Genomic DNA, 24,013 nt, shown 5'->3' on the forward strand with positions numbered 1-24,013 from the left:
AAATGTAATGCTCCGTAAGGGGCGGTCTATAACGTCACTGCTTCTCATACAGCGAATGGGCCGAGAAACAAGATCATATCTGGTCCAGCGTTATCTTTGGCATGAGAGAGGGAGATTAGTAGCCTTTGTTGCATTTGTGATGCATTGAAAAGGGTGCCTTCTTTATGGACGATTGATTGCCATATATATATATATATATATATATATGCAAAGTAAGGAAGACGTCACACGTGCGGGAGTTAGTTAGCGAGCTGATCTTCTTCAGCGGGTAGGTGAGCATGCATCACATCATCCAATGATGCTTCTTGGTCTGTCTTCGTCGTAGCTTGCTAGCTAGTCCACGAATATACAATTTAGCTGACTATTATCAATGTTAACATGTCTCGTGTATGCATAGGCTTTGCTAAATGTGGGGTCTCATTGTGAATGGGCTAGCTGACAAGGCTAGCTAACAAAGCTAGTTAGCTAACGTTAGCTGCTAGCTCAATAATGGACTAAATGAGCCTAACGTTACTCCTTAGGAATGATCTTACATGATCTGTTTAGACGCGAATTGGCTTTGCCGGTAAAAATCTAAATACTCAATTTAAACGTGAATCAATTCACAATTGCGGTACAGTTCAAGAAACATAAAGCCATCTAACTTTTATATCACATCAACATATTTGCGCGTATGCGAAATGTACACTTACTGTACACTGTTTTGCCCAGTGTTAAAGGAGCTACTGTAAATGTAATAATTATGCATTGTAATTCCTTAAATGTATTTAATGTCTACAGTAATAGCGGAATGAGTGTTAAAACAATTACCCCCCCCCCCCCCAAATTAAACAAATAAATAATGTGTATTGGGCCCCCACACAATTGCATTTATTGGCGCATGATTTTTATTGGTCAACAAAACAAGGACCTGCTCTTGTTGTTACATTGACTGGGCCAGAGCTGCACGCGAACAGATTGTTGTCACATTGACTGGGCCTGAGCTGCACGCGAACAGATTGTTGTTACATTGACTGGGCCTGATCTGCACGCTAACAGATTGTTGTTACATTGACTGGGCCTGATCTGCACGCGAACAGATTGTTGTTACATTGACTGGGCCTGATCTGCACGCTAACAGATTGTTGTTACATTGACTGGGCCTGATCTGTACACGAACAGATTGTTGTTACAGGCAGTGAGTGGCACAATCAGTTATTGTTGACATAATGTGCAATGCGTTTAGAAATTAAAAATACAAGTGACAGAACCAAAGGCTGCTGCAAAAAGTTGGGCAAACCTCACCACCTACCATCAAAAGGACCAACAGAATGTACAGGGCATTCGGAAACTATTCAGACCCCTTTACTTTTTCCACATTTTGATACGTTACAGCCTTATTCAAAGGTGTATTAAATCCCCCCCCCCCCCCCCCCCTACACACAATACCCCATAATGACACAGCAAAAACAGTTTAAAAAAAATGTTAGCCAATGTATATATAAAATGTCAAAAACTCATGACATTTACATAAGTATTCAGACCCGTTACTCAGTACTTTGTTGAAGAACCTTTGGCAGCAATTACAGGGGTGGCTTTGGGACAAATCTCTGAATGTCCTTGAGTGGCCCAGCCGGAGCCTGGACTTGAACCCGATCGAAGATCTTTGGAGAGACCTGAAAATATCTGTGCAGCGACACTCCCTATCCAACCTGACAGAGCTTGAGAGGACCTGTTGAGAAGAATGGGAGAAACTCCCCATGTAAAGTTGTGCCAAGCTTGTAGCCTAGAAGACTCAAGGCTGTAATCGCTGCCAAAGGTGTGAAAACAAAGTACTGAGTAAAGTGTCTGAATACTTTTTTGCTAACATTAAAATAAATAAAAAAATGTTTTTTTTTATTGTTGTGTGTAGATTGAGGGGGAACTACAATTTAATACAAGTTAGAATACGACTGTAGCATAGGAATGTGGAAAAAGTCAAGGGGACTGAATACTTTCCAAATGCACTGTGCAACCGTGTGTAAATATTTTATTCGACATTCTGAGTTGTAGAGATCCTTGTGGTATTTTTTTTTTAAGGCAGATTTATTTCCGACTGAATATCCATGGGGTAACCATGGTAACGGTCTGATGTTTAGGCAAAGGTACGCCGCTGTCTTTCATCTGTTTTCCATAAACAAGCACTGTAAAACATGGAAATATGGCCATGTGGGGGACCCTAACCCTTTAGGCAGGGCTCCCCGAAGCCACAGATTAGGGCCTCGTTCATTTTTCAATTTACTGATACCCTTATTTGAACTGTAACTCAGTAAAATTGCTTGTTGTGTTTTTAAAAAATGTTTTTTTATAAGCTCCAGTGTAGATTTGGCCTTGTGTTTTAGGTTATTGACCCGCTGAAAGGTGAATTTGTTTTCCTCTAGCATTTTACCTGTGCTTAGCTCTATTCTGTTTCTTTTTATCCTGAAAAACTCCCTAGTCCTTGCCGATGACAAGCATACCCATAATAGATGCAGCCACCATCATGCTTGAATTTATGAAGTGGTACTCAGTGATGTGGTGTTGGATCTTTCTAGAACCTAACCCTTTTTATTCAGGACATTAAGTTCATTTCTTTGCCACATTTTTTTGCAGTTTTACTTTAGTTTCTCATTGCGAACAGGAAGCATCTTTTGGAATATCTGTATTCTGTACAGGCTTCCTTCTTTTCACTCTGTGTCATTTAGGTTAGTATTGTGGACTAACTACAATGTTGTTGATCCATCCTCAGTTTTCTCTTATCACAGCCATTAAACTTTAACTGTTTTAAAGTCACCATTGGCTTCATGGTGAAATCCCTGAGCGGTTTACTTTCTCTTTGTCACCTGTGTTAGGAAGGACGCCGGTGTCTTTGCAGTGACTGGGTGTATTGAGTCATCATGCAAAGTGTAATCAATAACTTCACCGTGCTCATAGGTATATTCAATGACTGCTTTTAATGACGTCTTTCTACCAACCTCCCTGGTTGGTAGAAGTTTTAAAAGTCACTGCTCAACCGAGTGACCAAAGATAATTGTATGTGTGGTGTACAGAGATGCTGTAGTCATTCAAAAATCATTTTAAACACTATTATTGAGTCCATGCAGCGTATTATGTTACTTGCCAACCGATAAGTCTAAGACCTAAGACCGGGTTAAGACCTGTCTAAGCCGGGGGGGTTCTACTAATCTACATGGATTTTTTTAAAAGAAGTTCATACCAAGGATCATTTTGCTACTTGATATTGAATTTTAAGACTCCTTGAAGTATCGAAAAATATATAAAAAAAAATGTTTTAGTAACATTTATTTGGCCTTTCTTGCTATTAGCCAATACAAACACATTGAATAACATATTTACTACATGGCACAACAGTCCTAAAATAAACAATTAAAGGAAGTTTATTCTGAACTGTCTACCTATATCTGAGAGATCAGGAAACAAAAATAATATATATATATATATATATATATTGTATTTATCCTTCTATTTTTTGCACTAAACAGTCATATACTAAAATATAAATATAAAATATAACCACAACAAGTGTTGGTTCCATGTTTCTTGAGCTGAAATAAAAAAATCCCAGAAATGTTCCAAATGAACAAAAAACATATTTCTCTCAAATGTTGTCCACAAATGTGTTTACATCCCTGTTAGTGAGAAGTTCTGCTTTGCCAAGATACACCTGACAGGTGTGGCATATCAAGAAGCTGATTTTAAACAGCATGATCATTAAACAGGTGCACTTTTGTACGGGGGGACAAAAAGTTTCACAACACAATGCCACAGATTCCTCAAGTTTTGATAGAGCGTGCAATTGGTATGCTGACTGCAGGAATGTTCACCAGAGCTGTTGCCAGAAAATGTAATGTTAATTTCTCTACCACAAACCGCCTCCAACGTCGTTTTAGAGAATTTGGCAGTACTTCCAACCGGCCTCACAACCGCAGACAATGTATAACCACGCCAGCCCAGGACCTCCAATACAGGTTTCTAAACCTGCAGGATCATCTTGAGACCAGCCACCCGGAAAGCTGGTGAAATTGAGGAGTATTTCTGTCTGTAATAAAGCCCTTGTGTGGGGAAAAACTCATTCTGATTGGCTGGGCCTGGCTCCCCAGTGGGACGGCCTGGCTCCCAAGGCCTATTCTCACCCATGGCTGTGCCACTGCCCAGTCATGTGAAATCCATAGAGTAGGGCCTAATGAATTGATTTAAATTGACACATTTCCTTAAATGAATTGTAACTCAGTAAAATCGTTACAGCAATTATTACATGTTGTTTTTATATATTTTTTCAGTATACTTCCATGATTTTTTTTCTCGACTTGTACAGGGGACCTTCAATAAGTCTTGAGGTCTGTGGGCGTCCCAGAGAAAAACACTGACATCGTAAGAGTCTCAGCTTTCCATAGACGGGTCGTAATAGTTTTTAGGGCAAACCGTTCAGACGCTACAGACGACTTTGTGAGAAGACAGATTTTCGTGGTGTCTTATGGTCTGACACATCTCTCTATGTCACCTTTCACTACAGATGCTGAAGTGTTACATCGGTGAATGGAGACAATTCAACACATCTCTAACTTAAACGGTCAGGTTTAAATTTGACAAGTTTATATTTATATCGACTTTTAAGGGTTAAACCACATTTTTGCTCCTGAAGTTATTTATGCTTGACATAACAAAGGGGTTGAATAATTATTGAATAAAGACATTTCAGCTTTTAATTTGTTAAAATGTATATAAACATAATTCCACTTTGTCATTTTAGGGTATTGTGTATAGGCCAGTGACAAAATCTCAATTAAATCCTTTTTAAATTCGGACACAACAAAATGTAGAGAAAGTATCCGGGGGGTGAATACTTTAAGGCACTGTATGTACTACACATGGACACTTCCAGCCCAAAGCGGGATGTTTTAAAGAATACGTTCTTAGTCGCCAAAGTACCGCAGTCTAACAAAACCTCCCCGGCCAGAAGATACTAGCATAATCCTCAACTAACCCTAACCTACCCTGCACATTTACTTGTTACCGGTACCCTCTGTATGTATCCTCGTTATTGTTATTTTTTAAACTTTATTTAGTAAATATTTTCTTAACTTCTTAACTGCATGCAGTTCAAAAAATCGAGTTAAGGGCTTGTAAGTTAGCATTTCACTGTAAGGTCTACTGCACCTGTTGTATTCATCATTTCACTGTAAGGTCTACTACACCTGTTGTATTCAGCATTTCACTGTAAGGTCTACTACACCTGTTGTATTCAGCATTTCACTGTAAGGTCTACTACACCTGTTGTATTCAGCATTTCACTGTAAGGTCTACTACACCTGTTGTATTCAGCATTTCACTGTAAGTTCTACTACACCTGTTGTATTCAGCATTTCACTGTAAGGTCTACTACACCTGTTGTATTCAGCATTTCACTGTAAGGTCTACTACACCTGTTGTATTCAGCATTTCACTGTAAGTTCTTCTACACCTGTTGTATTCAGCATTTCACTGTAAGGTCTACTACACCTGTTGTATTCAGCATTTCACTGTAAGGTCTACTACACCTGTTGTATTCAGCATTTCACTGTAAGTTCTTCTACACCTGTTGTATTCAGCATTTCACTGTAAGGTCTACTACACCTGTTGTATTCAGCATTTCACTGTAAGGTCTACTACACCTGTTGTATTCAGCATTTCACTGTAAGGTCTACTACACCTGTTGTATTCAGCATTTCACTGTAAGGTCTACTACACCTGTTGTATTCAGCATTTCACTGTAAGTTCTTCTACACCTGTTGTATTCAGCATTTCACTGTAAGGTCTACTACACCTGTTGTATTCAGCATTTCACTGTAAGGTCTACTACACCTGTTGTATTCAGCATTTCACTGTAAGGTCTACTACACCTGTTGTATTCAGCATTTCACTGTAAGGTCTACTACACCTGTTGTATTCAGCATTTCACTGTAAGGTCTACTACACCTGTTGTATTCAGCATTTCACTGTAAGGTCTACTACACCTGTTGTATTCAGCATTTCACTGTAAGTTCTTCTACACCTGTTGTATTCAGCATTTCACTGTAAGGTCTACTACACCTGTTGTATTCAGCATTTCACTGTAAGGTCTACTACACCTGTTGTATTCAGCATTTCACTGTAAGGTCTACTACACCTGTTGTATTCAGCATTTCACTGTAAGTTCTTCTACACCTGTTGTATTCAGCATTTCACTGTAAGGTCTACTACACCTGTTGTATTCAGCATTTCACTGTGAGGTCTACTACACCTGTTGTATTCAGCATTTCACTGTAAGTTCTACTACACCTGTTGTTTTCGGTGCATGTGACAAATAAAATTGGATTGGATTTGATCTGACCTGTTTGATCAGGGATGAGGGAGAGAGGGAATGCAGTAGACTATCTAGGACTAAAGAGGGTTGATTGTCGCTATCTCTGTCATTCATCAAACCACTTTTATTCTCTTCAATAGCTATTGTTTCAACGTGATGAAATCAAATAAAACTTTATTTGTCACATGCGCCGAATACAACAGGTTTAGACCTTACTGTGAAATGCTTACTTACAAACCCTTAACCAACAGTGCAATTCAAGAAGAGTTAAGAAAATAGTTACCAAGTAGACTAAAATAAGAAGTAACACAATAAGAATAACCATAACGAGGCTATATTTTGGGTGCACCAGTACAGAGTCACTGAGCGGGGGTACAGGTTAGTTGAGGTCATTTCTATATGTAGGTGGGAGTGAAATGTCTATGCACAGATAATAAATAGCGAGTAGCATCAGTGTACAAAAGGGGGTGGGTTCAATGTCGGTGGCAATTTTATTAATTGTTCAGCGGTCTTATGGCTTGGGGGCATAAGCTGTTGAGGAGCCTTTTGGTCCTAAACTTGGCGCTCTGGTACCGCTTGCCGTGCGGTTGCAGAGAACAGTCTATAACTTGGGTGACTGGAGTCTGACAATTTTATGAGCTTTCATCTGACGCCACCCACCTATTATATAGGTCCTGGATGGCAGGAAGCTTAGCCCCAGTGATGTACTGGGCCGTATGCACTACCCTCTGTAGCGCCTTTTGGTCAGATGCCGAGCAGTTGCCATACCAGGTGGTAATGCATCCGGTCAGGATGCTCTCGATGGTGCAGCTGTAGAACCTTTTGAGGATCTGAGGACCAATAGCAAATATTTTCAGTCTCCTGAGGGGGAAAAGGTTTTGTCGTGCCCTCTTCACAATTGTCTTGGTGTGTTTGGACCATGATAGTTTGTTGGTGATGTGGACACCAAGGAACTTGAAACTCTCGACCCGCTCCACTACCTGTCGATGTTAATGGGGGCCTGTTCGGCCCGCCTTTTCCTGTAGTCCACGATCAGCTCCTTTGTCTTGCTCACATTGAGGGAGAGGTTGTTGAGTGTGGCACCACACTGCCAGTTTTCTGACCACCTCCCTACAGGCTGTCTCATCGTTGTCGGTGATCAGGCCTACCACTGTTGTGTCGTCAGCAAACTTAATGATGGTGTTGAAGTTGTGTTTGGCCACGCAGTCGTTGGTGAACAAGGAATACGGGAGAGGACTAAGTACACACCCCTGAGGGGCCCCAGTATTAAGGATCAGCGTGGCAGACATGTTGTTGCCTACTCTTACCACCTGGGGGCGGCCCGTCAGGAAGTCCAGGATCCAGTTGCAGAGGGAGGCGTTTAGTCCTAGAGTCCTTAGCTTAGTGTTGAGCTTCGTGGGCACTATGGTGTTGGACGCTGAGCTGTTGTCAATGAACAGCATTCTCACATAGGTCTTCCTTTTGTCAAGGTGAGAAAGGGCAGTGTGGAGTGCGATTGAGATTGCGTCCTCTGTGGATCTGTTGAGGGTGGTATGCGAATTGGAGTGGGTCTAGGGTGTCCGGGAGGATGTTGTTGATGTGAGCCATGACCAGCCTTTCAAAGCACTTTATGCCTACCGACGTGAGTGCCACGGGCGGTAATCATTTAGTCAGGTTACCTTCACTTCCTTGGGCACAGGTACTATGGTAGTCTGCTTGAAACTTAGGTATTACAGATTTGGTCCGCGCATGCTTTGTATACACGTCCTGGTAAACCGTCTGGCCTTGCGGCTTTGTGAATGTTAACCTGTTTTAAAGGTTTTGTTCACATCGGCTACCGAGAGCGTGATCACACAGTCATCCAGAACAGCTGGTGCTCTTGTGCATGCTTCAGTGTTGCATGCTTCGACGCGAGCATAAAAGGCATTTAGCTCATCTGGTAGGCATGCGTAAATGGGCAGCTCGTGTCTGAGTTTCCCTTTTTGTAGTCCGTAATAGTTTTCAAGCCCTGCCACATCCGATGAACGTCAGAGCCGGGGTAGTAGGATCTAATCTTAATCCTGTATTGACGCTTTGCTTGTTTGATAGTTCGTCTGAGGGCATAGCGGGATTTCTTATAAGCGTCCGGATTAGTCTCCCGCTCCTTGAAAGCGGAAGCTCTAGCCTTTAGCTCAACGCGAATGTTGCCTGTAATCCATGGCTTCTGGTTGGGATATGTACGTACAGTCACTGTGGGGACGATGTCGTTGATGCACTTATTGATGAAGCCGATGACTGGGGTGGTGTACTCCTCAATGCCATTGGATGAATCCCGGAGCATATTCCAGTTTGTTCTAGCAAAACAGTCATGTAGTTTAGCATCCGCGTCATCTGACCACTTCCGTATTGAGCGAGTCACGGGTGCTTCCTGCTTTAGTTTTTACTTGTAAGCAGGAATCAGGAGGATAGAATTATGGTCAGATTTGCCAAATGGAGGGCGGGGGAGAGTTTTGTATGCATAAAGGTGATCTAGGATTTATTTAATTTTTTCCTGGTTGCACATGTGACATGCTGGTAAAGATTTGGTCAAACTGATTTAAGTTTTCCTGCATTAATGTTCCCGGGCCGCTAGGAGTGTCTCTTCAGGGTGAGCATTTTCTTTGCTTATGGCCTTATAGAGTTGGTTGAGAGCGGTCTTAGTGCCAGCTTCGTTCTGGGGTGGTAAATAGACGGCTACGAATAATATAGATGAGAACTCTCTTGGTAGATAGTGTGGTCTACAGCTTATCATAAGGTACTCTACCTCAGGCGAGCAATACCTCAATACTTTAATATTAGACATTACGCACAAGCTGTTATTGACAAATAGTCACACACCCCCTCCCCTCGTTTTACCAGAGGTACATGGAAAATCCCGCTCGCTCTATATTGTCCGGTTCGTCGTTTAGACACATCTCGGTGAAACATAAAATGTTTGTTTTTGATGTCCCGTTGGTAGGATAATCTTAATTGTAGGTTATCAATTTTATTTTCCAATAATCAAATCAAATTAGTCACATGTGCGGAATACAACCTTGCAATGAAATGCTTACTTACGAGCCCCTAACCGATAGTGCAGTTTAAAAAATAAAATGATAAAAGTAACAAGTAATTAAAGAGCAGCAGTAAAGAAGAATAACAATATCTACAGGGATGTTTGCACTTTAGCATGAAGAGCGGATGGCAGTAGGAGTTTACTCGCTCGCCTACAGATTCTCACAAGGCTGCCCTCGGCGAAGAAGCACACTGTATTTAATAAAAAAAAAGACATCTTGCCAGAAACTGTTTTGGAAGTTTGCGGAATTTATTATTTCACTACTGTGAGGAATTCTATTAATGGAAGGATTTGTGTGTGTGTGTGTGTGTGTGCTTTCTGAGTGTCCCTGATCTATTAAATGCTTTGTCATCTAATGACAGTGTCAGTGTTGGTTAATAACATCACCTGTCCTGAGATTTTACTGAACTCTGTAATTACGTTCTCACAGAATGTTAGGGTTGTGTTGTGGGCTTTCTCCCCCATCTCCCCTCTACATAGTTTACACCCCCTCCCACCCCTCCCCCATCTCCCCCTACACTATAAGATACTCTTGTCAGTCAAAACCTCTTGAAGAAGATTCAAAGTGCAACCTGTTTCTGAGGCGAAAGCTTCAGTTTTTTTCTTGTCTGGAGAGAAAGATCTTCTGAAGCTGGCAAGTTACTTTTTGATTTTCAACCTGTACATCGTCTGTTCCTTATTAGGCTATGTGGAGTTCGGGGGAATTGTGGTTTTGTCGGAGACAGAATATTACTTTTTGATTTTCAACCTGTACATCGTCTGTTCCTTATTAGGCTATGTGGAGTTCGGGGGAATTGTGGTTTTGTCGGAGACAGAATATTACAAATGTTTCTAAAGTAGGCTGAGAACTCTTTCAGTGTGCTGGTGTATCATGTGTCTAGCCTACGTCTTCAGGATAGTGCTGTTTTCAGCAAGATTTTGTGACAACTTTATAAACAAACTTTAAAATGTTCCGTCACTGTTCTTTTTAACTTTATTCATTTAAATTTTTTTTTTTTTTTTACATTCGTCAAATTGCTTTGATCAACTTTTATAACTTTTGTTATAGAGGCCAGCCGGCAACTTGTCACGGTAGCTGAATGTGGGTTGTCTGTGCCAGGCTGACTTCACAGTTGAGAGAAGATGTGACATGTTCAGTCAAAAGTAGGGCCTTCATTTAATGATTGACTTTCTCTCATAAATATATGGTTTATGTCATGGCGTATATATATATATATATATATATAGCCTTTATGGCACAACTTGTTGCTGATTTTAGAGAAAGTCGTGTCTAGTGTCTAACTGTAACGCCGTCTCACTTCCTTCCATTGACCCCTCCCCTCCCCTCCTAGATGTCCTGTCTGTGTGTTGTGATAGCCTACATTGAATAACCTCTAGCAGACCTGGGGCAGTGTGGTGTCAGGCAGACGCGGTGATGAAACAGAACACCCGTCCTTTATTTGAGGTTGTTATAGTAATTCTGCACAGTTTCCTGCTGATTGCCTTCCACTTTCCCTGAGTTCTATCATGAGTTTCCTGCTGACTCTGCAGATAAAGGTCATTTTTATCTGATCCCAGAGCTGTTTGTGCTGTCGCAGGCTAGTTAAAGGTAGAAAGCTAGTTAAAGGCAGCATTTTTTTTTTTTTTTTTTTTATCTCAATATCAAATCATTACTGTCTAACAAGAACCTTACTGTGATTCGTTTTAAATTAAAATGGTAAAAAAATAAACCTCTTCTCGGCTCTTTTACCATCTCAGAAATAATTTTTAGGATGATAGAAAGTTTTCAGTTTTTAAACTTTTCAAATGACTAAAACAAGATATAAAGTATGTTGAAAATAGAGCTGTATATTTTTTTTAATAATATCATCTTTCATCTTTGAGAACTAAGATAAACCATATATTTATGAGAGAAAGTCAATCATTAAATGAAGGCCCAACTTTTGACTGAACGTGTCACATCTTCTCTCAACTGTGAAGTCAGCCTGGCACAGACAACCCACATTCAGCTACCGTGACAAGTTGCCAGCTGGCCTCTATAACAAAAGTTATAAAAGTTGATCAAAGCAATTTGACGAATGTAAACATTTTTTTTTTTAAATGAATAAAGTTAAAAAGAACAGTGACAAGATTTAAAAAAAATACAAATCTAAAATTCAAAATGTCCTTTCATGGCCCCCACATTGATGTTGTTGTAGTTTTTAAGTCACTCAGAGGGCTTATGATATGGGATAAAACAGCAACATGTTTTCTGTGCAGCCAAGAGGAAGGACCTCTAAAATGTTAGGTCAGAGACTGTGCCACGCTAACTTAGCCACCGCTGCCCGAGAAAACAAATCATTGGGGCAACACTGTTTTGATAGCACTGCTGATTGCACTGTTATGTAATCGATGACGAGCTCACTCGCTCTTTCACTCTTTGACAGATCAGGACTCGTATCCGCAAGGAGTAGGAGTGCTGATCTAGGATCTGTCCATAAATCCATATCATCTGATTCCGTATGATTTAAAAGGCAAAACTGATCATAGATCAGTACTCCTGAGAGACTTTGTGGATTAGGGTCTAGGTTGCGATGTGGGAACAGTGATGGGGCACTGGTGACCTCGTCTCCATGTAGCCTATTGGTTCCCTGTTTCCATCCATGTAGCCTATTGGTTCCCTGTCTCCATCCATGTAGCCTATTGGTTCCCTGTCTCCATCCATGTAGCCTATTGGTTCCCTGTCTCCATCCATGTAGCCTATTGGTTCCCTGTCTCTTCTCTCTCCATTCATGTAGCCTATTGGTTCCCTGTCTCTTCTCTCTCCATCCATGTAGCCTATTGGTTCCCTGTCTCTTCTCTCTCCATCCATGTAGCCTATTGGTTCCCTGTCTCTTCTCTCTCCATCCATGTAGCCTATTGGTTCCCTGTCTCTTCTCTCTCCATCCATGTAGCCTATTGGTTCCCTGTCTCTTCTCTCTCCATCCATGTAGCCTATTGGTTCCCTGTCTCTTCTCTCTCCATCCATGTAGCCTATTGGTTCCCCGTCTCTTCTCTCTCCATCCATGTAGCCTATTGGTTCCCCGTCTCTTCTCTCTTCATCCATGTAGCCTATTGGTTCCCTGTCTCTTCTCTCTCCATCCATGTAGCCTATTGGTTCCCTGTCTCTTCTCTCTCCATCCATGTAGCCTATTGGTTCCCCGTCTCTTCTCTCTCCATCCATGTAGCCTATTGGTTCCCCGTCTCTTCTCTCTCCATCCATGTAGCCTATTGGTTCCCCGTCTCTTCTCTCTCCATCCATGTAGCCTATTGGTTCCCTGTCTCTTCTCTCTCCATCCATGTAGCCTATTGGTTCCCCGTCTCTTCTCTCTCCATCCATGTAGCCATTGGTTCCCCGTCTCTTCTCTCTTCATCCATGTAGCCTATTGGTTCCCCGTCTCTTCTCTCTCCATCCATGTAGCCTATTGGTTCCCCGTCTCTTCTCTCTCCATCCATGTAGCCATTGGTTCCCCGTCTCTTCTCTCTCCATCCATGTAGCCTATTGGTTCCCTGTCTCTTCTCTCTTCATCCATGTAGCCTATTGGTTCCCTGTCTCTTCTCTCTCCATCCATGTAGCCTATTGGTTCCCCGTCTCTTCTCTCTCCATCCATGTAGCCTATTGGTTCCCCGTCTCTTCTCTCTCCATCCATGTAGCCATTGGTTCCCCGTCTCTTCTCTCTCCATCCATGTAGCCTATTGGTTCCCTGTCTCTTCTCTCTCCATCCATGTAGCCTATTGGTTCCCCGTCTCTTCTCTCTCCATCCATGTAGCCTATTGGTTCCCCGTCTCTTCTCTCTCCATCCATGTCAAGTACTGTATGTTCCTTTTAACAACCTAAAATATGTGTGATCTTTTACGTCATAGTCCCAAACCCTAGGTTTGTTATGCAGCAGTGTAGCCTACACACAGGTCAGAGACCAGGGTCCTGGCAGGTTGGTTGGTGTTGACCGATCCTACCACCTTATCTATATGTGGTCTAAATATAACCTCTGGAGACATGCCTGGACATTGTAAACCTCTTCACTACTATTGCTTTACCTTGTCTTCCTGAGAAGTCTTGAGTCAGCCCTGCACAGGATTATGTTTTTTTTTATCCATTCAGGACCACAGTATTTTAAAGGTCCAGTGCAACTGGTTTTTATCTCAATATCAAATCATTTCTGGGTAACAATTGAAGTACCTTACTGTGATTTTTGTGGTCAAAAAAGAAGAGAAATATCTACTTAGCAGAGAGGAATTTCTCAAGCAAGAATTTAGCTCGGACTGTCTGAGTGGTCTGGCTTGGGAAGGGGAAAACTGAAAACCCATCTGTTATTGGCAGAGAAGTTTTCTTCTTGGTCTAACTAATTTACTGGCTGGTGATGTCAGGCCAAAACTCCATCTCACCAAAACAGGCTGATATTTCAGGTGATCTTACACTAAAAATGCATGTTTTTTTTTTTTTTACAATTTCACAGTATAATTCCAATCTCATAGTTTAGAAATATACACTGAGTGTACAAAACATTAGGAACACTCTTTCCATGACCGTCTGACCAGGTGAATCCAGGTGAAAGCCATGATCCCTTGTTGATGTCACTTGTTAAATCCACCTCCATCAGTGTAATCAGTCAGAGGAAGGCCCTAGAAATTGTCAAATACTCCAGCCACCTTAGTCATAGACTGTTCTCTCTGCTACCGCACAACAAATGGTACCGGGGCGCCAGGGCTAGATCCAAGTGGCTTCTAAACAGCTTCTACCCCCAGGCCAGACTCCTGAACAGCTAATCAAATGGCCACCCAGACTATTAGCATTTACACTGCTGCTACTCTGTTTGTTATCTATGCATAGTCACTTTAATAACTCTACCTGCATGTACATATTACCTCAATTACCTTGACTAACCGGTGCCCCAGCACATTGACTCTGTACCGGTACCCCCTGTATGTAGCCTCCACATTGACTCTGTACTGGTACCCCCTGTATGTAGCCTCCACATTGACTCTGTACTGGTACCCCCTGTATATAGCCTCCACATTGACTCTGTACTGGTACCCCCCTGTATATAGCCTCCACATTGACTCTGTACCGGTACCCCCTGTATATAGCCTCCACATTGACTCTGTACCAGTACCCCCTGTATATAGCCTCCACATGGACTCTGTACCGGTACCCCCTGTATATAGCCTCCACATTGACTCTGTACCGGTACCCCCTGTATATAGCCTCCACATTGACTCTGTACCGGTACCCCCTGTATATAGCCTCCACATTGACTCTGTACCGTAATACCCTGTATATAGCCTCCACATTGACTCTGTACCGTAATACCCTGTATATAGCCTCCACATGGACTCTGTACTGGTACCCCCTGTATATAGCCTCCACATTGACTCTGTACCGGTACCCCCTGTATATAGCCTCCACATTGACTCTGTACCGGTACCCCCTGTATATAGCCTCCACATTGACTCTGTACCAGTACCCCCTGTATATAGCCTCCACATGGACTCTGTACCGGTACCCCCTGTATATAGCCTCCACATTGACTCTGTACCGGTACCCCCTGTATATAGCCTCCACATTGACTCTGTACCGGTACCCCCTGTATATAGCCTCCACATTGACTCTGTACCGTAATACCCTGTATATAGCCTCCACATTGACTCTGTACCGTAATACCCTGTATATAGCCTCCACATGGACTCTGTACTGGTACCCCCTGTATATAGCCTCCACATTGACTCTGTACCGGTACCCCCTGTATATAGCCTCCACATTGACTCTGTACCGGTACCCCCTGTATATAGCCTCCACATTGACTCTGTACCGGTACCCCCTGTATATAGCCTCCACATTGACTCTGTACCGTAATACCCTGTATATAGCCTCCACATTGACTCTGTACCGGTACCCCCTGTATATAGCCTCCACATTGACTCTGTACTGGTACCCCCTGTATATAGCCTCCACATTGACTCGGTACCGGTACCCCCTGTATATAGCCTCCACATTGACTCTGTACCGGTACCCCCTGTATATAGCCTCCACATTGACTCTGTACCGGTACCCCCTGTATATAGCCTCCACATTGACTCTGTACCGGTACCCCCTGTATATAGCCTCCACATTGACTCTGTACTGGTACCCCCTGTATATAGCCTCCACATTGACTCTGTACTGGTACCCCCTGTATATAGCCTCCACATTGACTCTATACCGGTACCCCCTGTATATAGCCTCCACATTGACTCTGTACTGGTACCCCCTGTATATAGCCTCCACATTGACTCTGTACTGGTACCCCCTGTATATAGCCTCCACATTGACTCTGTACCAGTACCCCCTGTATATAGCCTCCACATTGACTCTGTACTGGTACCCCCTGTATATAGCCTCCACATTGACTCTGTACCGGTACCCCCTGTATATAGCCTCCACATTGACTCTGTACTGGTACCCCCTGTATATAGCCTCCACATTGACTCTGTACTGGTACCCCCTGTATATAGCCTCCACATTGACTCTGTACCGGTACCCCCTGTATATAGCCTCCACATTGACTCTGTACCGGTACCCCCTGTATATAGCCTCCACATTGACTCTGTACTGGTACCCCCTGTATATAGCCTCCACATTGACTCTATACCGGTACCCCCTGTATATAGCCTCCACATTGACTCTGTACTGGTACCCCCTGTATATAGCCTCCACATTGACTCTGTACTGGTACCCCCTGTATATAGCCTCCACATTGACTCTGTACCAGTACCCCCTGTATATAGCCTCCACATTGACTCTGTACTGGTACCCCCTGTATATAGCCTCCACATTGACTCTGTACCGGTACCCCCTGTATATAGCCTCCACATTGACTCTGTACCGGTACCCCCTGTATATAGCCTCCACATTGACTCTGTACTGGTACCCCCTGTATATAGCCTCCACATTGACTCTGTACTGGTACCCCCTGTATATATCCTCGCTATTGTTATTTTACTGCTGCTCTAATTATTTGTCTTACGTATCTATTTTTTTAAACTCATTTTTCTTAACTGCATTGTTGGTTAAGGGCTTGTAAGCATTTCACTGTAAGGTTGTATTCGGCGCATGTGACAAATATTATTTTATTTTAAAGAAGGGTTTTTAAGCCTTGCTGCAATTGAGACGTGCGTTGTGTCTATGTGCCATTCAGGGGGTGCTTTTGAACAGGGTATGGCACTAGGTGCCAGGCACACCGGTTTGAGTGTATCAAGAACAGCCACACTGCTGGGTTTTTCACCTTCAACAGTTTCCTGTGTGTGTCAAGAATGGTCCACCACCCAAAGGACATCCAGCCAACTTGACCACAACTGTGGGAATCATTGGAGTCAACATGGGCCAATATCCCTGTGGAACGCTTTCGACACCTTGTAGAGTCCATGCGCCAACCAATTGAGGCGGTAGCCTACAAAACGGACCTCCATGCGCGGCCTCCCATTCGCTATTCGAGTACATACAGAGTACGTATTTCTTTCCCCCTGCCCCTCTTCCCGCCCCTTTTGATAATGGGCCATTCTAAATCAACACTGATCTTACATATTAGTAAAGACCAGATTACGTTGAGAATAGTCTGATGGGTGAAAATGTGATCAGTTGATGAGAGAACAGCTGTGCAGCCTGAGGCGAGGAACAGAGAGAAATCTTTTTTTCCGCGACCTTCTAAAATCATCAATATCCTGTAGTCGCATCATGCAGCCCATATATGCCTATATTTCTAAGACATTCTAAGGTTTGTATCATTCACAACTTAAGTAGTCAAATAAATAACTCTAAATATAGCATAGAGGACCTGTTTCTAAAGATCACTTTTACAACATACAGTATAGCCACTTCATATGTGCACTCGCTCCGGATGGGAAAAATATCCTTTCTATTTTATTCAGCTAAGTTCAGTTATATTCTTCTTACTGTAAAATACTATAATATAAAATAATGGCATGGGACTTAAAAGCATATCTTTTCAGGTAAATTAATAATCCTACAGCCAAGGGCACGGAGCATAGCCAGATAACATGCAGTAGGCGAACTCATATTCTGTTCTTCTGAAATACCATTTCTTCATATCATAATGTTTCTTTAGACCTGACTAAAATAAATCATGGATTCATTTATTTAATTTTTTATAATGTAGATGTTCCAAAGGTGTCATCAGAGGCTTGAATACAGCTGGAGACCTGGAAGTGCTAAACAGGTTTATGTTAACAAACAGTCAAATACAGTGAGACCAGCAGTCTCTTACATGACAATAACCGGCTGACAAAATGTCATGACCACCACAGCCCTAACCACACTGTAACACTGTACTACACCACAGCCCTAACCACACTGTAACACTGTACTACACCACAGCCCTAACCACACTGTAACACTGTACTACACCACAGCCCTAACCACACTGTAACACTGTACTACACCACAGCCCTAACCACACTGTAACACTGTACTACACCACAGCCCTAACCACACTGTAACACTGTACTACACCACAGCCCTAACCACACTGTAACACTGTACTACACCACAGCCCTAACCACACTGTAACACTGTACTACACCACAGCCCTAACCACACTGTAACACTGTACTACACCACAGCCCTAACCACACTGTAACACTGTACTACACCACAGCCCTAACCACACTGTAACACTGTACTACACCACAGCCCTAACCACACTGTAACACTGTACTACACCACAGCCCTAACCACACTGTAACACTGTACTACACCACAGCCCTAACCACACTGTAACACTGTACTACACCACAGCCCTAACCACACTGTAACACTGTACTACACCACAGCCCTAACCACACTGTAACACTGTACTACACCACAGCCCTAACCACACTGTAACACTGTACTACACCACAGCCCTAACCACACTGTAACACTGTACTACACCACAGCCCTAACCACACTGTAACACTGTACTACACCACAGCCCTAACCACACTGTAACACTGTACTACACCACAGCCCTAACCACACTGTAACACTGTACTACACCACAGCCCTAACCACACTGTAACACTGTACTACACCACAGCCCTAACCACACTGTAACACTGTACTACACCACAGCCCTAACCACACTGTAACACTGTACTACACCACAGCCCTAACCACACTGTAACACTGTACTACACCACAGCCCTAACCACACTGTAACACTGTACTACACCACAGCCCTAACCACACTGTAACACTGTTCTACACCACAGCCCTAACCACACTGTAACACTGTACTACACCACAGCCCTAACCACACTGTAACACTGTACTACACCACAGCCCTAACCACACTGTAACACTGTACTACACCACAGCCCTAACCACACTGTAACACTGTACTACACCACAGCCCTAACCACACTGTAACACTGTACTACACCACAGCCCTAACCACACTGTAACACTGTACTACACCACAGCCCTAACCACACTGTAACACTGTACTACACCACAGCCCTAACCACACTGTAACACTGTACTACACCACAGCCCTAACCACACTGTAACACTGTACTACACCACAGCCCTAACCACACTGTAACACTGTACTACACCACAGCCCTAGGTGCTGCTCAATAGTGGGAAGGTGTTTCCTAATGTTTTGTCCACTCAGTGTATATAAAACCCAGGAGAATCACATTGTCGACTGCACTAGGCCTCTTTTTTTAATGTGTATACTCAGCACTTCCTGCTTAATCTCTTGGATGTGTTTTAAACTTGTACATCTCGTTCTAACCTGATGATTTAGTAGTCTGGGTTGTGTTCCATATGGTTACCACACCCACCCAGCTCCACACCTAGCTAGACTCTGGAGGTAGTACCATGAAACATTGAGCCCCAGTAGCTTGATTTACACTGGCAGACTTCACTCCACTCCATGGTGAAGGAAGGGGAAGTTCATTATACACATCAACTGACACGTTTGCTGTGAGTTGCCATTGACAAACAAAGACAGACATGCTACAGAGGACAAACGTAACTACAAGGTGGGCGTTTCATGATTTACATTGTAGTCGGAGCTGGAGTCCACAAAGCCTGGTCTCTGCTGGCTCTTTACCTCTCTCTGCCCCTCGGTGGCTCTTTACCTCTCTCTGCCCCTCGGTGGCTCTTTACCTCTCTCTGCCCCTCCGTGGCTCTTTACCTCTCTCTGCCCCTTCGTGGCTCTTTACCTCTCTCTGCCCCTCCGTGGCTCTTTACCTCTCTCTGCCCCTCCGTGGCTCTTTACCTCTCTCTGCCCCTCCGTGGCTCTTTACCTCTCTCTGCCCCTCCGTGGCTCTTTACCTCTCTCTGCCCCTCCGTGGCTCTTTACCTCTCTCTGCCCCTCCGTGGCTCTTTACCTCTCTCTGCCCCTCCGTGGCTCTTTACCTCTCTCTGCCCCCCCGTGGCTCTTTACCTCTCTCTGCCCCTCCGTGGCTCTTTACCTCTCTCTGCCCCTCATTGGCTCTTTACCTCTCTCTGCCCCTCCAATTCCGTGTGTCATACAAGGACAGGTCACACTGAGCCTCTTCCCAGCAGACACACAGAGAAACAAACCGAGAGAACAAGGGCAAGAGAGAGACTGTACACTCCCAAGTCCTGCTATGGGACAGTATACTGTTGGCCCCTGAACCAGACTGTCCATCCAAAACTATCTGTATAGCACAGGCCACATAAACATTCTAAACTGGTTTTTATCTTCAAACTAAACCAGAATCGACAAGGAATGTCAGTTGAAGTGACTAGAGTTCTTAGATTGTTGTGGGTTTGTGGCATCTGCTTGGTTTCCCAATGTCTAAACTGGCTGCTCTAGTGTGAGGCTAGTGGGTATACAAGTTGTGTTTCCATTGTGGCTGGCTGCTCTAGTGTGAGGCTAGTGAGTATACAAGTTGTGTCTCCATTGTGGCTGGCTGCTCTAGTGTGAGGTAAGTGGGTATACAAGTTGTGTTTCCATTGTTGCTGGCTGCTCTAGTGTGAGGTAAGTGGGTATACAAGTTGTGTTTCCATTGTGGCTGGCTGCTCTAGTGTGAGGCTAGTGGGTATACAAGTTGTGTTTCCATTGTGGCTGGCTGCTCTAGTGTGAGGTAAGTGGGTATACAAATTGTGTTTCCATTGTGGCTGGCTGCTCTAGTGTGAGGTAAGTGGGTATACAAGTTGTGTTTCCATTGTGGCTGGCTGCTCTAGTGTGAGGTAAGTGGGTATACAAGTTGTGTCTACATTGTGGCTGGCTGTTCTAGTGTGAGGTAAGTGGGTATACAAGTTGTGTCTACATTGTGGCTGGCTGCTCTAGTGTGAGGTAAGTGGGTATACAAGTTGTGTCTACATTGTGGCTGGCTGCTACACTGTTCTATGAGGTTTTGTTTGTACTTTTCCCTATTCCGTTTTAGCTCATTTTTTTTTTCTCTCTCTCTCTCTCTCTCCCACAGTTGACTACCCTGCTCTTTCCATCTCTTCACTCTACTACCCAAGCCCGACTGAAGACCTAAGAGCTCTACTCTGTGCCGAGGGCTCTACATAAGGGCTCTAAGCCTCGTCACACTACTCAGGTTGGAAGAGGTAAGTCTTTCATACCTTAAGGCAATGAATGGAAACGTTGTTCTGAACCGTTTACTCTGCGTTTATTTAGCCTCCCCTCCCTCACCTCAGTTAGTCAACTGCCATGATGTAATATGGATTATTGATGTCTGGACTGTTGGCTGAATTGGACCTCTGTGTGTGGGTTTGACTCTGGACTGTTGGCTGAATTGGACCTCTGTGTGTGGGTTTGACTCTGGACTGTTGGCTGAATTGGTCCTCTGATGCATAACTGTGCGTCATTGTAGCTGCCCCATCTTCCTGTCGTGGAAGGGCTACTGTTATTATGTGAGATCAGGGTGCAATTGTGTTTTGGCTCGGGTTGCTGGGGATCGGGTTTTCCCTGCTCTCTCCTCTGTTCATTGTACTAGGTGTAAGACAATGAAACTTGGTGTGTGTGTGTGTGGCTGGCTGGCTGGCTGGTTGGCTGGCTGGCTGGCTGCACAAAAAGGTTTGAGAACCAGTCACTGTGTTGGCCTACTGACCCCCTCTGTGACCTTTATGACCTCTCCTCTCCCCAGCCACTGTGTTGGCCTACTGACCCCCTCTGTGACCTTTGACCTCTCCTCTCCCCAGCCAGAGTCCACTGTGTTGGCCTACTAACTAAGCCACCTTGGCTCTCCCATCTCCTCAGCCAGACCTACCTACCAATCCACCTCAGTGACCTCTCCTCAGCCAGCCAGAACTACTAACTAACCCATTTTGCTCTCTTCCTGTTCCCCAGCCGTAACCCAGCCAGTGGAGGGGTCATCATAATCATCATGACTCAGAGTCCCGTCCATGGCTGCTCGGTCTGTGTGGCCCAGCTGACAGTCTTCCTCTCCCTTGCCCTGCTGTTGTGTCCCCTGGGGAGAGCACTCGGTGAAGACCAGGCTTCTCCAGCCCAGGTGCTGCAGGGCCTGTTGGAGCGATATGGGGACAATGCCACCATCTCTGTCCCCCAGCTCCGCTCTTTGTTGGCACGACTCGGTGCACCCGGCCTGGGGGACAACGGCACCGCAGCAGAGGCGACAGCTCCACCGGCGCCGCCCAGAGTCAACCTGTCCAAAGTAAATCGATTTATATTGACTTTATACTAAGCATTAGGAGCAGCTCTCTCCCTACATTTCCTTCCTTTCAGACCCTCTCCCTGAGATCTGTCCCACACAAACCTTAATGACAGTTTGTGTTTTCATAACATTTGTGACGGAGCATATTGATTTATTGCTGTTCATGTCAAAACAAAGGAAGTGACATCCCTATATCCAGTCTGTGTCTGGGGTTGTGGGGAGGGTGGGTTGAATGGGGCATCCTCCCCCATTGTTTTTGGATGTTCGGGTCCCCCCCCCCGAGTCATTTGATGTAGAAGGACTGAGAATCTCAGGTGACTTTCTAAATGGACTTTCTACTCCAAAATGATTTAAAATAAATGATGCTGACAACGTCTAAAATATAATTTCCAACTCCAGAAATGAGCCCAATAACATGTTGGGACAATTATTTGTTAATTATTTGAACATATTGAATATATTGGGGCGGCAGGTGGTTAGAGCGGTGGACTAGTAACCGGAAGGTTGCAAGTTCAAACCCCCGAGCTGACAAGGTACAAATCTGTCGTTCTGCTCCTGAACAGACTGTTCCTAGGCCGTCATTGAAAATAAGAATTTGTTCTTAACTGACTTGCCTAGTTAAATAAAGGTAAAAAAAAAATAAAACATATTGGACCATATTGAACATATTGGACCATGCATTGAGCCTATGTATGCAGTGGAGGGGTCATCATAGGGTATTTATTGTGATGGTGTATATTAAATTAATTTATTAGACTTTTTAAAATGTAGATGTTCCAAAGGCCTGCATCAGCGGCTTGTATACAGTGTAAATGACTACAACGGAAACACTGAGATGGGGGGTGCTTTGCATTCTTACTCGGCTTAATGCCATGTCGGCTTGACTCACTAGCCGCTACCATGTTGATTTGAGAGCAGAGGGATAAGTTAACACAAAGTTAGTTGTCTTCTCTTCGTGTTAGAGGTGTGTTTCGTGTGTCCCTGAGCTAAGGGAATGAGTGTTGACTTTTGGTCCAGAGTTTGTGTGCTCAGGCATGGAACCTTCCAGTTCCATCATATCTACATGGATAAGTTAATCTCACTTTAGTTTTCCATGAAGGGAAAACAGCATGTCCTTTATCAGATAGGAAATGATTGGGGTTTCTTTTTGTGGTCAGTGTGTGTGTGTGTGTGTGTGACGGCTTGCCTGTTTCCCTCCACAGTGCTTACCTGGAGACACCCTGGCAGTTTACAGTATGAACGAGCAGTCTCGTCTGGATGGGCGTGGCCTACAGGAGCTCTGCCCCACCATGCTTCAGCAATTGGACTCTGGCGCCTGTGGGGTGGAGAAAAAGGAGGAGCTTATCATAGACCCGCCTTCCAAACCCACTGCTGCTGAAGGTGAGCCTCTCAACTCCTATGGTCTTTCATTATACATTTGCAGTGTTTCCCCTACGTAAAAGGGGGGCGGGCGGGCGTGGTAGTGTACGTAGCCAATGGTTGAGACAGTCCTGTACATTTTTTATTTTATTTTAAATAAACATTTATAAAGCTAGTTTCCTGTAATTCTACACGTTGCCATGGTTTATGCAGTGTGGTGATGCTGTCTGACTCCAGCATCACCAAATCAATGGGGGACCCATGTAATGACATTTTGGGAATTTTAGATTCTCCCAGACTAGTTTTTATTTATTTATTTGATTTATTTAGCTTATATTTTCTACATACTTTATATACGTGTTTTATACATATTTTTTTGTTGTTGACAACTTTGGTTTGGCATACCAGTACTGCAGTTACAGTATACTGCTGACTGTTCACGTTCTGTTTATCAAGGCAGTTTAGTCTTATGTCTTATTTGAAACTTTCTCCCAAGAAGTTTTCATTAGAACAACACAATTCCCTCTCCTCTAGAAGTCTACTGTGGGTTAGAATTGGTCTGCAGTATGAAGTTCAGAGGAAGGTTAAAAATCAAAGGCCGTTCGTTGGTGATGTTTCTCCTCTAGCTT

General features: G+C 43.7%; 1 protein-coding gene across 12 annotated transcripts in view; it reads left to right on the forward strand.

Moving 5' to 3' along the window:
- The window catches only part of slc39a14 (solute carrier family 39 member 14), a 49,586-nt gene continuing 25,573 nt past the window's right edge, over positions 1-24,013 (forward strand). For 2 of the 12 annotated variants that reach the window (XM_090191192.1, XM_090191194.1), the window contains exons 1-4: positions 39-268; positions 20,829-20,958; positions 21,701-22,025; positions 23,228-23,405. Coding sequence is in view for 9 of the 12 variants with exons in the window: in XM_036936402.2 (XP_036792297.1) it covers positions 21,738-22,025; positions 23,228-23,405 (466 nt within the window). In the remaining 3 variants the exon portion in view is untranslated. Of the gene's footprint in view, positions 273-4,333; positions 4,390-4,531; positions 4,589-19,293; positions 19,413-20,828; positions 20,959-21,700; positions 22,026-23,227; positions 23,406-24,013 lie in introns of those variants that run through there. The other 10 variants (XM_090191189.1, XM_036936397.2, XM_090191193.1 and 7 more) reach the window with 10 other exon arrangements.

The sequence above is a fragment of the Oncorhynchus mykiss genome, chromosome 11 (assembly GCF_057628025.1).
Source record: "Oncorhynchus mykiss isolate SJ-2025 chromosome 11, ASM5762802v1, whole genome shotgun sequence".
In the NCBI taxonomy this organism is placed as follows: Eukaryota; Metazoa; Chordata; class Actinopteri; order Salmoniformes; family Salmonidae; genus Oncorhynchus; species Oncorhynchus mykiss.